This window comes from Cnephaeus nilssonii (genome assembly GCF_951640355.1).
Source record: "Cnephaeus nilssonii genome assembly, chromosome: 15".
NCBI lineage: Eukaryota > Metazoa > Chordata > Mammalia > Chiroptera > Vespertilionidae > Cnephaeus > Cnephaeus nilssonii.
In genome coordinates this window covers 22,749,866-22,767,603 of record NC_137086.1, presented here as the reverse complement: position 1 = coordinate 22,767,603, position 17,738 = coordinate 22,749,866, and the positions used below count along the sequence as shown (strand labels likewise).

General features: G+C 36.1%; 1 protein-coding gene across 1 annotated transcript in view; it reads left to right on the top strand.

The window, feature by feature from the left end:
• LRPPRC (leucine rich pentatricopeptide repeat containing) overlaps positions 1-17,738 on the top strand; it is an 88,747-nt gene that overhangs the window by 56,263 nt on the left and 14,746 nt on the right. Inside the window, exons 26-30 of the mRNA XM_079792519.1 lie at positions 5,659-5,727; positions 6,539-6,629; positions 8,914-9,056; positions 9,192-9,300; positions 14,103-14,229. Of these exons, the coding sequence (XP_079648645.1) occupies positions 5,659-5,727; positions 6,539-6,629; positions 8,914-9,056; positions 9,192-9,300; positions 14,103-14,229 (539 nt within the window). The remainder of the gene's footprint in view (positions 1-5,658; positions 5,728-6,538; positions 6,630-8,913; positions 9,057-9,191; positions 9,301-14,102; positions 14,230-17,738) is intronic.

The window sequence follows — 17,738 nt, the reverse complement described above, 5'->3', positions numbered from 1 at the left end:
ATATTTATATATATTTTTTTATACTCAGAAAAAGTGTTATTTTCTTCCAAAAGAAAGAGTAAGAGAGAGAAGTGAATTAGACTAAGATCAACCCTCAGGGAGCTAATATGAAACTCCTTGAACATGAGATTAATATGTGAAGAGAACTGGTATATAAGACAGGGAAGTGTTAACTGCTATAAATATAAATAGGTATGCAAGTTCAAGAGTAGAACTTATTCCCTAGTAGGAAATTAGGTAAGATTTTCTGGAGGATATGGGGTATGAAGAGGAGACTGGTGGGTATGTTAGTACTTAACATGGGGAGTTTGAGAGGTTAGGAAGTATTAGAGCAAAGAAGTAGAAAAGGAGATCACTATATATTCTCTTCCCTCCTTCCCAGCTTTATTGAAATATACTTGACAAATAGTACTGTGTAAGTTTAAGGTGTACAAGGTATTGATTTGATATATTTATATATTATAAAATGATTACCACAGTAGCATTAGTTAATACCTCCATCACCTCACATAATTACCATTTCTTTTTTGTAGTGAGAGTAATTAAGATCTCTCTTAGAAACTTTGAAGTAAATAATATGGTATTGTTAACTCTAATCACCATCCCTAGAACTGGATGTTTGTACCTTGACCATCATCTCCCCATTTCCCACACCCTTTGAGCCCCTGGCAACCACCATTCTACTTTCTGTTTCTAGGAGTTAGAATTTTTAAGATTCCACATATAAGTGATATCATCCAGTATTTGTCTTTCTCTTGTCTGACTTATTTCACTTAGCATAATGCCTTGAAGGTCCATTCATGTTGTTGCAAATGACAGAATTTGTTTCTTTCTCTTGCATGTAATATATATCATATCTTTATACATTCATCATAGACAGACAGTTTTTTTTTCCATGTTTTGACTATAGTGAATAATACTGCAGTGAATATGGAACACAGAAATATATTGGAGGTCCTGATTTCATTTCCTTTGGATATATATCCAGAAGTGTGATTGCTGGATCATATGGTAGTTCTATTTTTAATCTTTTGAGGAACCTTCATACTATTTTCCATTCCCACCAACAGTGCACAAGGGTTCCCTTTTCTCCATATCCTTGCCAACACTCATCTTGTCTTGTTTTTTTTTGAGAGTGTGGAAGGGAGGGTGAGAGACAGAAACATCTCTTCTTTATGACAGCCAATCTAACAGATGCAAGGTAATAACTCATTGTGGTTTTGATTTGCATTTCCCTGATGATTAGTGATGTTGAGCATCTTTTCATGTACATGTTGGTCATTTGTATTTCTTCTTTAGAAAACTGTTTATTCAGCTCCCCTGCCCATTTTTTAATTGGATTGTTTTTTACTATTGAGATGTATGAATTCCTTATATAGTTTGGATATTAACCCCTTATCAGATATATGACTTGCAGATATTTTATCTCCTTTTGTAGGTTGCTTTTTAATTTTGTTTATTTTTTTTCTTACACTATGCAAAAGCTTTTTAATTTGATGTGGTCCAACTTGTTTATTTTTGTTGCTTCTGGTTTTGGTGTCTTATCCAAAAAATCGTTGCTAAGACTAATATCAAGAAGCTTTTCCCTATGTTGTCTTCTAGGAATTTTATGGTTTCAGGTCTTGTAGTAAAATCTTAAATCCATTGTGAGTTATTTTTTGTGACTGGCATAAGATAGGAGTACAACTTCATTCTTCATGTGATTATCCAGTCTTCCCAATGACATTTATTAAAGAGACTAGAGGCCCGGTGCACGAATTCGTGCATGAGTGGGGTCCCTTCGGGTAGCCTGCAGAGATTGGGCCCCAGCTCGCGCCCCCAGCCCCGCAGCCCCGCAGCCCCGCCTAGCACCCTGCCTTGGCTTGGCACCGCCCACTCACCTGCTCCACCATCCCACCTGCAGGCCGATCAATTGGGGCCAGCCACCCCCCACACACACACCACCACCATCTGCGGGGTGAAGGACTCCCATTCACACCCGCCTTGGCCTGGCTCCGCCCACTCACCTGCTCCACCATTCCGCAGTGGTCCTGCTATTGTCAGGGCCCTTTGGGGCCTGCAGCTCCTCCACTGCTGCCCGCTGCCAGCGCTGCTTCACCAACAGCCACCATGTTCCACACTGCCTCCTGGTGGTCAGCGCACGTCATAGTGAGCTGTCAAACAACCGCCTGAGGGGACAATTTGCATATTAGGCTTTTGTTATATAGGATTACCTTCTTTCCCCATTAAGTATTCTTGGCTCCCTTGTCAAATATTAGCTGACCATATATGCAAAGATTTATTTCTGGCCTCTTGATTCTGTTCCATTGATGTATGTGTCTGTTATGCCAGTACCATACTGTTTTTATAACTATAGCTTTGAAGTATAATTAGTGTCTACTCTTAACACCTGGTTAAAGTGCATCATGTTCAGTTGACAATAGTTAGACTGTTAGTTTGACTTGCTCAGCCATACATATTATCCTCCTTACTCATTAAAGATTTCTGCTAGATATTGAAAGAGATTAGCGAAGTAGAGAAAATATAGGTGCTCAACGCATTTACAATAAAGTATTGACAAGATGAAGTCTATAAGTCTATCTCTAAAGATTTTGGAGAAAAGGACAAACATTGAAAGGATTAATAAGTTCTATGATACCCTTTTTCCTCCCCTGCTATCCTGGGTATGGGGATAAATAGTTGAGTTTTTTATTTTTTTTAATATATTTTATTGATTTTTTTTTTACAGAGAGGAAGGGAGAGGGATAGAGAGTTAGAAACATCAATGGGAGAGAAACATCGATCAGCTGCCTCCTGCACACCTCCTACTGGGGATGTGCCTTCAACCAAGGTACGTGCCCTTGACCGGAATCAAACCTGGGACCTTTCAGTCCACAGGCCGACGCTCTATCCACTGAGCCAAACCGGTTAGGGCAATAGTTGAGTGCTTGTTATTGTCTCATCCCCCTTATACATTTGATTTTCCTCCTAATGCTCTGGCTAGAGAACATGAGGCTAGAGGTAATTGTTTGTTTTCCATTTTCCATTTCCAGCAGTAATGGCAAAAAAAAATTAAAACATAAAATTTTCACCTATCTGGCATGGCTCAGTGGTTGAGCATCGACCTATGAACCAGGAGGTCATGGTTCAATTTCTGGTCAGGGCACATGCCCAGGTTGTGGGCTCAATCCCCAGAGTGGGGCATGCAGGAGACAGCTGATCAATGATTCTCTCTCATCATTGATGTTTTTCTCTCTCCCTTCCTCTCTGAAATCTATAAAAATATACTAAAAAACAACAACATAGCCCTAGCCAGTTTGACTCAGCAGATAGAGCGTTGGCCTGCAGACTGAAGGGTCCCGGGTTCAATTCTGGTCAGAGGCACATGCCCGGGTTGCAGGCTTGATCCCCAGTAGGTGCATGCAGAAGGCAGTGATCAGTGATTTTCTCTCATCATTGATGTTTCGATCTCTCCCTCTTCCTTTCTCTCTGAAATCAATAAAAATATATTAAAAAACAAAACACACAAAAAACAACATTTTCTATTTCAGTCTAATTTATTAAGATTGTGGGTTTTTTTGAAATACAGTTTGAAGTAAAAGAATCTTCATTTCTTTTCACGTTAAAGGTAGTAATTACTTTGTCTATTTTTACTAGTATACATAAAAGCCTTATTATAACAACAGATTTACTAGTATATCAGTAATATAATGAAATTAAAGTAATGAAGGTTATTTTAGATTACTTTTTGAACTTATATAAGTGAACCTAGTACTAAATTGGAACTTCACAAAGAGTTTCGAAGCACAGCAACCCAGTTTTTTATTGTTTTTTATTACAATAAGTAATTTATCTTCATTGTTCATTAAATAGATTGTATATAGCAAAACAAAAAACTAGAGGTGAGTCTATTGTTTTAATTCAGCATTAACTGGTTTTTGAAAAGTTATATTCAATGTCCCAGTTAGAATTTTATTCTTCTCCATGTTTTTATTACATTTTCTATTTTTGCCTTCAACTTGCAGTGTTTAAAATTCAGTAAGATGTTAAGAGATAAGCCAGAAATGTAGACTCTTTTACAGAAGCCTAGGAGATTTAGTTAATCTGACCTAGATGTTCTTTTGATGATTGAGACTTACTAGTATATGTGAAAGCAGTTCTCAATTTCAAAATGAAACATAGAAATATGTGCTGTACAAGTCAGCTTTCCTGCCAGTGACAGAGATTAATCAGCCACAAAAAGGAAGAGTTTTCTATAAAAGTTGTGCTATTTATAGATCGTTGGCATTTGGATCAGCAATAATACTGAAAGTTGTAAGTGAATATAGCCCTTGCATTTTGCCATGTTCGAAAGAGGATTGTCTAGTATTTTTTCTAGGGCTTTTTGTATGCAGTTGATGTTGGTTTCATTTTCAGCATAATGCATGTGAAGCAAAACAGATAATGTAAGAAAATCCATGGGTGGAAGTTATGTGAAAATGTAAATATTAATGATACTTGAGAATATAGTTAAAAATTAATTCATTCAACATTCATTTCTTGTATTCCAAAATGTGAACACTTGTACAGGTAGCATGCGAACACTTACACAACTTCTGTACCAATTTTTTCATTATTCTGTCAAAGCTCTGAGTTGTTAGTTTCTGCTTTAGTTGTTAATTTAACATTATATAATATTATTTTAAGAAATAAAAATAGGAAGGTTTATAAATAAGAGATCCTATTGAGGGGGTACCTGGTTTGGTCAGCCGAGCTGAATGGAGATATCAGTAAAGGTATCTCCTGTAGACAGAGCAGCCAGGGCTCTAGTGAGTGTGTAGTTTTATTATCATAATGCTGTGATTGAACTGTGGTATTTAATGGTGAAGCCCTCTTACACAAGGTGAAACTACTTATAGTTTCACTGACAAATCCTTGGGATTATATGTATAATGGTTTGGCTTTTATTCCAGTATCCAGAATTGTAAAATAATTGCTTTGAAGCCAGAGTTATTGACTAAATGTCAGTAATTTCTAATTGAGGATATAAGGATATAACATGACTCAATTATTGAAATAAACTAAGACTCTGAACTAATTGTAAATACTTAGCTTGACTTAAGTACTTAGCTCTTTAGACATTTAGTTTTAGATCTAGGCAAGCATTTGCGGTAGTCAGAAGACTTTTATCACTAAAGTTTTACAAAGCATTTTTAAAAGCTATTGGTTTATTATTGTGACAGTTGTTATTAAAGTCTATGCAACATTAGTAATTTTTGCTTCCTGAATATATTGGGATGAGAGAGAGAGAGAGAGAGAGAGAGAGAGAGAGAGAGAGAGAGAGAGAGAGAGAGAGATTTGACATACTTTGGAGTTTAAGTTCATTATTTCAAGATTTCTTTTTGAACTAAAGGAAGCTTAACCATTTTAAAACTAAAGATTTATGGAATGAAATTGATTTGTAAAACAGCATTTTGAAATAATCCAAAATCTTACAGACACAGGTTAAGCATTGGTTGTGTGTTATGCTCTATTCTAATCCTAAAGGTCTTTGATAATTATGGGTTTAAGTTGTAGGTTCTTTAAATGTATATGTTTGAGAAGGAGGCAGCAAATCCATGAAAGGAAAACTATTTGTCTTTGAAAAATTAACATTTAGCTACAGCCTTACCTTATGTGCTATGTGATTTTATTTTACAGACTCCAGGCATTAGAGCACGACCTGCCAGACTTCAGTGGTTTTGTGATAGATGTATTTCAAGTAATCAGGTTTGTGTTTAATTTCTGGTCTCAAGTACTTAAAACTGTGAGTAGGAAGCAAGTGTCCTGCTTGTCATATGAGCATTTGGGGATTTCAGGAGATACAGTGTTATTAATGGATGTAGTGTTATCTTGGTTGTTTTCCAAATAAGCTATGGCTTAATTCTTATTTCCGAGGTGCCGTAGTTCCTAAAAATTCTGATTTGGGCCCTGAAGATTTTAGCTTGTCTTATTTTATTTATTTTGAGCAGGCTAACTTTATTTCCTTGGCAATTAAAATCTGCTTTAATCCTTAATGACTAGAGGAGTCGCTTGCTGGGAGCCCAGTGCAATTTCTGCTTTACTTCTCCTACCTCCCCTGCAGTTCAGATATCTGTCCACATCTTGCCAAGTAAAAGCCACAGGGGAAGAAGAATTTGCATGGAAGAATATTCTTGAAAAACAGAGTGTGTACTCAGAGTCCTCCACCCCAAATATCTTTGAAAATTCTCCAAATGCACCTTGAGGAGGTTCCCTCAACTAGATAATTGATCATGTTGTGTCCTTGAGTCCAAGGAACCTTTGAACCCTTTCACTTAAAAAAAAATTTTTTTTAATTGTGATAAAATACGTGTAACATAAAATTTCCCGTTTTAATCATTTTAAGGTGTACAGGCTAGTGGCATTAAGTACATTCACATCATTGTGCTCAGTCCTTTAATTTTGAAGTAAAGTTAATTTACCTTTTTTGGGTAAAGCTAATTTCAAGGATTATTCAACTGAGATTTGTGCACTATAAAATATTTTATATAATCTAGATCCATCTCTTCATATTTTTAAGGTTGAAACTCTAGAAAAATTAGTGGAGCTGACACAGAAGCTATTTGAATGTGACAGAGATCAGCTGTACTACAATCTGCTAAAACTATATAGTAAGTAATCTGACTAGTCCTCATATTTTCATTTTAGAAACATTTATTTACTCTGTTGAAGGCAGTAGACAGACAGGAAAGGGGTCTTCTGCTTTGAGGAAGCACCAGGGATTGTCAAATGTGGAATCTTCAACAGAGGCTCAAGAAGAGGGCAGATTGAACTTTATCACAAAATGTTATATTTAATTGCTAGACACTGTGCAATCTTCATAATTTTTGATATTCTTACTGCAGTAATGAGAAGTGAGAAAAATCTTCATCAGACTTGCAGAATTTAATAGGACTTTTGAATATACACTATTTTTTTTCCTTTTTACTTAAATCCTCTAGATCAGTGATTTTTCAACCTTTTTCATCTCATGGCACACATAAACTAATTACTGAAATTCTGCGGTGCACCAAGTAATATTCTATATTTCTTGCCAATTTGACGGGAAAAAAAAATAGGTGTAATTTTGATTCATTCACACCAGACAGCTATTGTTGTGCTGGCTGTTATTTTTTTATTTGACAATCTAAGGGAAAAAAGGTCAGTGCCCCTGACTAAATAGGCAGTTATTGTCTGTTTTTTAAATCCTTGCAGCACACTGGTTAAAATCATGGCTCCAGATGTTATCAGTCACTTCTATAACTAGGTAACTGTCGACAGTGTTCATGAGTATAGATCTTTTTCCAGAATAATGCATATTGATGTACGAACTCATTGCTAAGCAGTGGAACAGAATAGAGAGCCCAGAAATAAATCCATGCCTGTATAGTCAGTATTTGACAAAGGAGGCAAAAACATACAATGGACTAAAGATAGTCTATTTAATAAGTGGTGTTGGGAAAATTAGATAGATACTTACAAAAAAAATTAAACTAGACCACCTTTTTACACTGCACACAAGAATAAACTTAAAATGAATTAAAAGCTTAAATGTTAGACTTGAAACCATAAAAATCCTAGAAGAAAACATAGTAAAATCTCAGACATTTCTTGTAGCAATATTTTTTTCTGCTATATCTCCTTGGGCAAGGGAAACAAAAGAAAAAATAAACAAATGGGAGTACATCCAACTAAAGAGTTTTTACACAGCAAAGGAAACCATCAACAAAATGAAAAGTCAAATCACCGAATGTGAGAACATACTCACTAGTGATACATCTGCTAAGAGGTAAATATCTAAAATCTATAAAGAGCTTATAAAACTCAACACCAAAACCCAAACAATCCAATAAAAAAAATGGGCAAAAAAACCTGAATAGACACTTCTCCAAAGTGGACATACAGATGCCCATTGGACATATGAAAGAATACTCAGTGTCCCTAATCATCAGAGAATGCAAGTTAAAGCCATAATGAGATAGCACCTCACACCTGTCAGAATGGCTATATCAATAAATCAACAAACAACCAGTGTTGGCAAGGATACGGAGAAAGGGGAACCCTTGCACTGTTGATGGGAACAAGTGAAATAAGCCAGTCAGAGAAAGACAAGTACAATATGATTTCACTCATGAAATTTATGGAATTTAATGAACAAACTGAACTATCAAGCAAATAGAGACAGACTCAGAGAACAGGCAGATAGCTCAGGGAGATGTATGAAGGGATTGAGCAAAAAAGAAAAGTCATGGACACGGACAACAGTATGGTGATTTCAGGGGTGGAGAGGAATGGGTGGAGGGGGTAGAGGGCATAGAGGGGATAAAAGATGGATGAAAAAAATAAAATGAAGTAAAATTTTATAAAAAATTATCACACACTGTCATAGAAATTTTTCAAGTCAATCTAAGAGACAAAATTCTCCCTACTCAACTAAGTGAAAAAAGTTTGTTGTTTAGTCACTTTTGAGGAAAATCATACAGTTGCAGACTCAATTATTTGAGATGCTCAGCTATGTACTGTACCTTATACATGTACTCATTCTCTTTCCAAAGTTTGAAGTACCTGTCTATGATTTTGATTTCAGCAGTGGGCAGTTTCTCAGTTACTTTAAAAAGACAAACTTTATCAACATATTTCTACGGTGTTTAATAAAGTTCAGGGTTTTGTGTTGTTGCTTTTTGGGGGTGGGGGAGAGTTGGATTTTAATAGGTAAGGATTATCTATGGTTTAAAATTCAAAAGGTATACAGAAAAAAGTGTGTGTTTTTTTACTTTGGTCCACAATCACCCTGTTCCTTTCCCTGGAGGCAATATTTGAAATAATGCTTCCTTCAACATCAAATAGAAAGTCCTAAGTATTTTCATGAATTCTACTTAATATGTTCATTCATTTCTGTTTCATCAAATTTTATAGATATAAACAGTGACTGGCAAAGAGCTGATGCTGCCTGGAATAAAATGCAAGAAGAAAATATTATTCCTCGTGCAAAGACATTAAGATTATTAGCAGACATCCTTAGAAACAATAATCAGGAAGTTCCATTTGATGTACCTGAGGTAATTTGTTTTTAACTGTAAGCATAACAGATTTTCCTGTCAATATAACTTTAGGTCATAGATGAGTGCAGTTTTATACTGAAAAGATCACCGTATTTGCCACTTTTTGTGTAACTGAATAATTTTGTTTTTAAGTTGTGGGATGAGGATAAAAAAGATTCCCTAAATACTCCAGCACCATCACTTGAAGAAATTAATTTACAGAAAGATCTACTGAGTGCCTGCCAAAGGAAGAAAAGTAAAGGTAAGCATGTACACTAGGGTGTTCTTTCTAATAACATCGATCTAAGCCCAACAAATTAGAATGTTTATAGGATAGAGATGGAACTGTAATTGTATATATTAATTCTTATTTTTTTTAATTAATGAAAACATTTTGGGGCAACTGGGAAAATTTAAATATTGACTGAGTGGTAGGTAATATTAAGGAATTGCTCTCATTTTTGTTAGATATTATAATGATAATTATGATTTATAGGATTATGTCCTAAATTAGGGAATCCTACCTAATAATAGAGTAATATGCAAATTGACCGTACCTTCACTACACCCACCAGCCACGCCCACCAGGAAACCGTCACAGGGACGCTGGGATGCGGCCGAGCCCAAGGCCGGGAAAGCCTCAGGCGGAGGCTTTCCTGGCCTTGGGCACCAGCGGGGAGCCTGCACGGATCGCAGGAAACCACTGGGGGCCAGCTCCTGCGATCCGTAGCAGGGAGGCTGGGGTACAGCCAAGCCCAAGGCCGCCGCCCGGGGCCAAGCCCCGACCCTGAAAGAAGGCGGTGGCCACAGCCAAGGCCTGGGTCCCCGGTGCTGGCAGAAAACTGGTGCAGGCAGCCAGGTGAATGAAGGTCTATTGCACGAATCTTCGTGCAAACGGGCTGCTAGTATATAATAAAGTATTGACAAGATGAAAAAAATCTAGATTTTTGTAATTTATTTAATTTTTAAAAAAAATATATTTTATTGATTTTAGAGAAGAAAGAAGAGGGAGAGGGAGAGATAGAAACATCAATGATGAGAGAGAATCATTGATTGGCTGCCTCCCGCATGCCCCCTACTGGGGACCGAGCCCGCAACCCAGGCATGTACCCTTGGCCAGAATCGAACCTGGGACCCTTCAGTCTGCAGGCTGACGCTGTATCCATTGAGCCAAACCAGCTAGGGCTGTAATTTATTTTAAAATACTTCAACTATAAAAAAAACAAAGAGCAAATCTGGCAAAATGTTGATATTATTACTATAGATAGGTGACGGATGTTTGGGGTTCATTACACTATTCTTTAGATTTTTCTGTACATTTGAAGTTTTTCATACTAAAAAACTAAAATAGGTATACATTTTTTTTCAAAATTACTCTTTGAAAATAGCATTATCATGAAAATTTTTTGGTATATAAATTTTAATATATTTTTTGCTTTTATTTTTATTATTTTAAATATATTTTTATTGATTTCAGAGAGGAAGGGAGAGAGATAGAAACATCAATGATGAGAATCATTGATTGGCTGCCTCCTGCACGCCCCCCACTGGGGATCGAGCCCGCCACCTGGGCATGTGCCCTTCAGTCCGCAGGCTGACTATCTCCACTGAGCCAAACCAGCCAGGGCTTTTTTGCTTTATTTGAAAGCAAAAAATCGTTAGGGTATTAACTACCCTAATCATATTGTATGCTGAAGTAATTAACCAATATAGTAGTCTCCCTTCATGTGTGGGGAATATGTCCCAAGACATCCAGTGGATACCTGAAACCACAGTAGTACTGAACCCTTTATATACTGTTTATTCCTATCACACATACCTATGATAAAGTTTAATTTATAAATTGGGCAAGTAAGAGATTAACAACAATAACTAATCCTAATATATAAAAAGCCAGGGGCCATCATGATCGAAACAACCGGACGGATGACCGAACAGCAGGCTGCGTGGTGTGACCAGGCCAGGAGGGGGGTTAGTGAGGAACGACCAAACTACTGAACAGCAGGCTGCGTGGGGCGACCAGACTGGCAGGGGGGTTAGTGAGGGATGACCAAACTACTGAACAGCAGGCTGCATGGGGCAATCAGGCCGGCAGGGGGGGCAGTTGGCAGTGACCAGGCCGGCAGGGGGGCAGTTGGGGGTGACCAGGCCAGCAGGGGGGGCAGTTGGGGGCGACTAGACAGGTGGGGGGCGATCATGCAGGGGTGGTTAGGGGCGATCAGGCAGGCAGGCAGGTAAGCAGTTAGGAGCCAGCGATCCCGGATTGTGAGAGGGATGTCTGACTGCCTATTTATGCCCAATCCCTGGGAGTTGGACATCCCCTGAGGGGTCCCGGAATGGAGAGGGTGCAAGCTGTGCTGAGGGTACCGCACCCCCCCCCCCCCCCCCGTGTACGAATTTCATGCACTGGGCCTTTAGTAATAAAATAGAACAGTTATAATAATATATTGTAATAAAAGTTATGTGAATGTCACATTATTAAGTAAAATAAGGGATACTTGAACACAAACAAGCACTGCAAAAATGAGACAGTTGATCTGATAATGGACATGGCAACTAAGTGACTAATGGGTGGGTATCATATACAGCGTGGATACACTGGACAAAGGGATGATTCACAACTTGAGCAGGACACTGCGCAATTTCATCACACTACCCAGAGCAGTAATTCTCCATTCAATATATTTGGGCAGCAGTTGACCAAGAAACATGAGCCCTGTTTATTTACTTCCCTGAAGGCATGCCTACTTCTACCATAACTACTTTAAAAGTTTTATGACCATCTTGAGCCCTCTGATGTAAGCTTGCCAACTTCATGCCAGCTATTTTCACTTAGACTTTGTTGTACTCTCCCAAAATCAAATATTACTATGTTCCCTTTAATTTTGTTAATTTGTCTCTATAAAATGGTACCATTATCTTTAAGTCCTTCAGTTTTTGTGTGGATTTTCAAGTAAGATTTATGATCATTTAACCAATATGTAGCAGAATTTTTTTCCATTTTAATATTGACAGTTTTCAGTTCTGGTCAGTAGAAAGAAATTAATTTAGAAATTTATAGAACCTCTTAATTTCTTGACTTAACTAGAAATTTTGTGACACTAACATAAAATGTATGAAATTTGAGTAAGCTCAGCTCCTGTGCTTTGTCGATCATACAGAGAAGCTTTATTCTTTCTGAGTCAGTTTTCATTGCTGCATATTCAGTCTATTCATCCTTGAGTCTTTCACCATGCAGCTCTTCAACCTAAATGTAAAATTAATTATTATCAATACTACTTAAATAGTCTAGTGGAGTTTTTGACTTGACTGAGATAAATATAAGGTTAGTGGATAGTTTCTGGTTAAAGATTCCAAAACTCCTTCATGTATTGCCTTTTTAAAAGTTTCTGTTTTATTTAAGTAAAATAATTTAACCAATTAACTAAGTAAATGCAGTGTTTATTATAAATATAGAGCTATATCCCTATTCTAGTTTTAATATACAGTTTACATTTATCTAATTGGTTTTATCCTGTTAATTTTTTTCAGAGCTTTTGGTCATTTTTTGTATATCTTGGATTTGAATGCTTAGCAAAATATGAATACCTTGAGAAGTGAATGCTTGCATTAGCAATTTATCAAATTTCTGATAGTTCGGGTATACTTAAAGGGGTAGCGTGACTCTCATGTGAGAAACAAACTGGTCAATGAGTTTGGTGTATTACAATGATGCTTTTTTTTTTAACTACTGAAAAATAATAAACAGCCATAGTAATTTGTGTGAAGACTACAATTTCTAGAAAACAACTAGTAAGATTTTCTAGATTATTTTATTGATCTTAAATATTCAAATAATACACATTATTTATTTTCATTCAGCAAACTGGTGAACTGTTATATATGCTTGTTGGAAAGTCAACACTATTTGTATTACATCTTCTTAGCTCCTTTAAAAGGAAAATATATGCATTGTGTACTGAATGATAGTCTGTTCTTTTTTAGTTAAGATACAAATATTAATGTCATACCTTTGCTCTCTTGTTTTCTGTGAATTTAACTTGAAAGGATAATTAAGTTTTTGGTATGTTATTTCAGTTTAATAGAGGGGCTAATACAAATTCCCCTAATTATAAATACAAGCCTGGTCTCTGCTTGTTTAGGAAATACTGAAATAGTTCGAAATGTTCTTGTGAGCATTAGTATCAAGTTCATTCCTAGCTGTATGTTGTAGTATATCCATAGAAAGTTGCACCTAATAGTTCAGTTATGCCAATCTTTATTGTGATTTGTTTATACACACCAGAGAGTGGATTGTAGTTTCAGTTGGATGTTTATAGCCAGGCAATTTTATTTCAGAAAAGTAAGTGACTGAAAAGTGTAGATACTTCTCTTTTGGTAACATCTTTTCATTCACTGACAGTTATTGTGAACAAGTGAAATAAAACTGTTAATCAGTCAAACAAATGTTGCTAGTTTACTTGTTAGATATCTGTATATTTGAAAATTGTATGTTTTTGTATAAGTCCTGTCGCAGCCAAATAATTTGATCTCCTAATTTTAGAATTATAGGCTATATTCACTTTAATGCTATTGTGTGGCAGTGTTAACCATTGTAACCACCCACTTATAGATTAAAGATTGCTTTAAAATGAATCTTTTGCTCCCCTCAATCTAAATTATACCTCTGCTTTATTTGGACTTTAAGACACATTCTGCAGTTTACTTCAAACTGGTATCTTTTGACACATTCAGAAGAGCTGTTTCTAATTTTAATGGCATGAAAATAATTCATTGACTTTTGAAAGCGAATATGAAAGATAACTGTAAAAGGAGGCCCTTTCAGGTATCATCCGTTTGGATTAGGTAGTAGTTTTCCAAACTCACTTTGTATTTTAAAGATTAGAAGAGAGATAGCATCTGCTTGCATGAGCAGTGTGAATGTCTCTGTAGAGTGGTTTCGTTGGTAAAATTTAAAAGAAACAAATATATGGGTTTAGGGCTATGTTTTCGTTTTTCTCCCCCCTCCTCTTTGCCACTTCAGAATGATGTCCTCTCATTTTTGTTGTTTTACTTTCTTCATAGATGCATATAATATTTTCCTGAAAGCAGAAAAGCAAAATGTTTTGTTCGACAGTGAAACTTACAACAATCTTATAAAAGTACTGTTGATAAAGGATAGCTTTACACAAGCAATGCAAGTGAAAAATTTGTAAGTATTAGTCCATTTATTATACCTCTTACTTTAAAAAATACCGTCTGTTATTAAGGATTTTTCTAATGATGTGTTGTAGCGGTTACTCAACTACCCACAAAAATCATATGAAGTGGTTTTCTAATTTTTATGGGTTTTTTAAACCTATAAATTATGCAACCTTTTCTGGCCCTGGGTAGTGCAATACCTTTTATTTACGTTGTGTAACCTCGTAACTCATTGATGGTTCCCATATACAGAAAAGTGATTTGTATCATGTTCGGTTTCTTGTTCAGCAGCTAGATCCACGCACCCTTTGTGGCGGGAGCAGCCTGGCGTACCGAAGGGTTTGAATCTTACTTGAAAGCTCTATGACCTTTGAAAAACTACCTCTCAGTCTGAGCCTCAGTTTTTCTTCTATGATGAGTGCATAATAATGTTTACATTAAAGATTTCTGCTAGATACTGAAAGAGATTAGCGAAGTAGAGAAAATATAGGTGCTCAACGCATTTTAAATACCTTTTCCCCCCTTCTGTTGTGGTTTTTGTATGGTTTTTATTTGTTCTTAGTCCGTTTGGTGGTGGTAGTGGTTTTGTCTCTCTGGCTAGTTCCCTAAATAAAAATATTCAGTCGCTAAGTAAATTACCTACTTCTAGAATACTCACTGTATCCTCAATTAGCGACTTGGAAAATTTGACAGTGAACAGCATCCTGTCATTTGTACCCATTGAAGTCATCAAGAGGATGTAGGTTTTTTCCTAAAATTACTTTTCTCAGGAAATTATTATCAACAGTCTCCCGACACTACCCATTATAATCAATGAATGGCATTCTGAAGCAACAGTTATTTGGGAGGAAGGGGAGGCGGCAAAAATAGAGGAGCGTTTGTATTGAGAGTTGGGTATGAAAAAGTGAGGGGATAGAAGCAAAGAAGGAACAGTTAAAAACTTTTAATCCTGAGGTTGGTTTAAAAGACCTCTAAAATACTTACTACCAAAAGCACAGATTATAATTTTTTATTTTACCTGGACTTGTTCTAGAACAGCAAACCTCCAATTCTGGTAGCATAAAAAGAGGCTGTGATTCAGCTGATCAGCAGTCTGCATTTTACTGAACACCTAGTGATCCAAGACTCAAGTCTTAAACATTTTGGTCACATACCATTAATACTGAATAGTACTAATGTCTCGCAATTACGTGTATCATGAAACATAAAGGAATGAAGGATAAGTTTTAAATAGAAAGGTTTAAACATTTTCTTGCCTCACCCGAGCGTTCACACAGTGTGCATGCCTTCACTGAAGACCATTTTCACAAGTAGTTTTTCAAACAAGTTTTAACCAGTTAGTGGGTCATGGAGTCTATTTAGTGGGACAGAACCAACATTTTAAAAAATGAACTAGAATATAAAATATCAAAGCACTTTATGTGCTAAAAATATTTTGTGAAAGTTTATTTTAATTACATGTGCATTTACATATCTATGCATTGGTATGTATTGTAAAAACTTGATCAAACAAGTATGCAAGCTGCTGACCAAGAAGATGGTTATACGCACAGCCCTTCTGTTTCCTCTTATGTCCACAAACTGTAAAATGTAAGTTATCTTTTTTCCTTCCCTCCCTCTCTAGATCTTGTGAAGCCTTTCTGTACTCTTGTGGTCACTATTATCTTTGTATTATGCAGTATTCCATTATTACACTGCTACCTTCCTCGTGTAGCTGTGTGGGCCTAAGAGAATCCTAGATGCAAAGCCTTAGAATGCCCAGAAGCACCTGATCTGAGGATTGGATGCACATCCTTTCCCTGGAATCAATAAAATGTTTTATTTGACTATGAAGAATTGTATTGTGGGTTAGGTCTACATTGAAAATAACTCTCTGGACTGGTAATTCACAAGTGGAAATTGTGGTTCCAATCTCTAACTAATTAACTATGTTACTAAAGGATTGTCACCTAACTTCTCCAGATTCATTTCCTAGTTTATTGACAACATGAGGCCCTTCTAGCTCTGTATCTATGATTAGAGTAAAACGAATTGCTGCTTTGTTTTATAGGCATCTTTATTATAATACGGTGTAACCAAGTGAGCCACATAGTGAGAAGCAGTATCCCTTGCTCTTTTTCTGGTGCTATTACTCTCAATTAACAGCAGTCAGATAGCACTCTGTTGTTATAATTACCTACACAATGCCACGTGTTCAGTCTTAGGAGCAATGGTTTTTCCTGTGAACTAATAAAAAGTGCAGTCTTTGTTTTTGCTATACTTTTGCTGTCACTAATGTGTTGCAGATTCACTTGACCTCTAATGAGATTTTTTCAGTTTTATTTACAAGGTCATTTAATCTTCCCCACTAGTAATAGAACCTTAAAAGTATTAGCAATAGCTGTCTTTAAAACTTTGAGAGAAAACAAAATGTTTTCACTTTTAGTTAGAATTACTACTTTTCTTTATGCTTCAAATAAAACTAGGTATAGTGAACTATTTCAAGGGAGTGGAACCACTTATTCAGAGAACAGTAGGGATATACATTATTGTTAAAATGTCTGATGGCCCTGGATGGATTACTCTGGTGGTTAGAGTGTCATCCTGATATGCCAAGGTTGTAGGTTTAATCTGGGTCAGGGCACATACAAGAATCAACCAGTGAATGCATAAATGAATGGAACAAGTCAATGTCTGTCTCAAATCAGAAAATTAAAAATTAATAAAAATAAAATATCTGGTAACATTAAGCTGTATTCTTAGGAAATTCTTAGCAATAGCACTACGTTATCTTTCAAGAATAGCACTTTGTTTTCTCCTGTTCCTACCAGCTTCTTATTGCATTCTGTCTAGAAATAGTGCTAAATAATTCACTGATGGTTTTTACTGGATTGGCCAGTTGTTGTTATACAAAGTGAGATAAATTATAATTACCAACTAATTTTCTGTGTGTGTTATATAAGTATACCATAGACCTGTTGTTACTCTGAAATCTCTAAGATGAAACGCTCCCTACAATACTATCACCTTTGGTTAAGACGTTAATTTTTGCAGTTGATTGTAAGTTAAAAGATCTATGCCCTTTATCCTTTGTAGTTATTTCCTTTACTTTGGCAGTTCTACAAATGAAAACGTTTAGAATTCTGTGTTGTTCGACCCAATAGCTACTGTAGCCATATGTGCTTGTTTAAATTTAAATTAATTAAAATTAAATACAATTATTTCCATTCCTCTATCACATTTAGCCACATGTGGCTAGTGACTGCCCAGTTGGACAACACAGATAAAAAACAATCCTATCATCACAGGAAGTTTGATTTGACAGCCCTGGACTAGATGGTTTTTCAAAAGGAAAGATCAAAACTATGGGACAGAAGTAAACTTCTTTTATTGTATTGTATGAATGAGTCCAATTCAAAGATCTCTGCTAGTAACTTTTTGTAGTTTTTTTCCTTTTGCCAGTTTGGAATATACTTTGGATGTGATTGATTACTTCTACATATGCAAAATATAAGTGTTTGGTATATACTGGAACTGAAC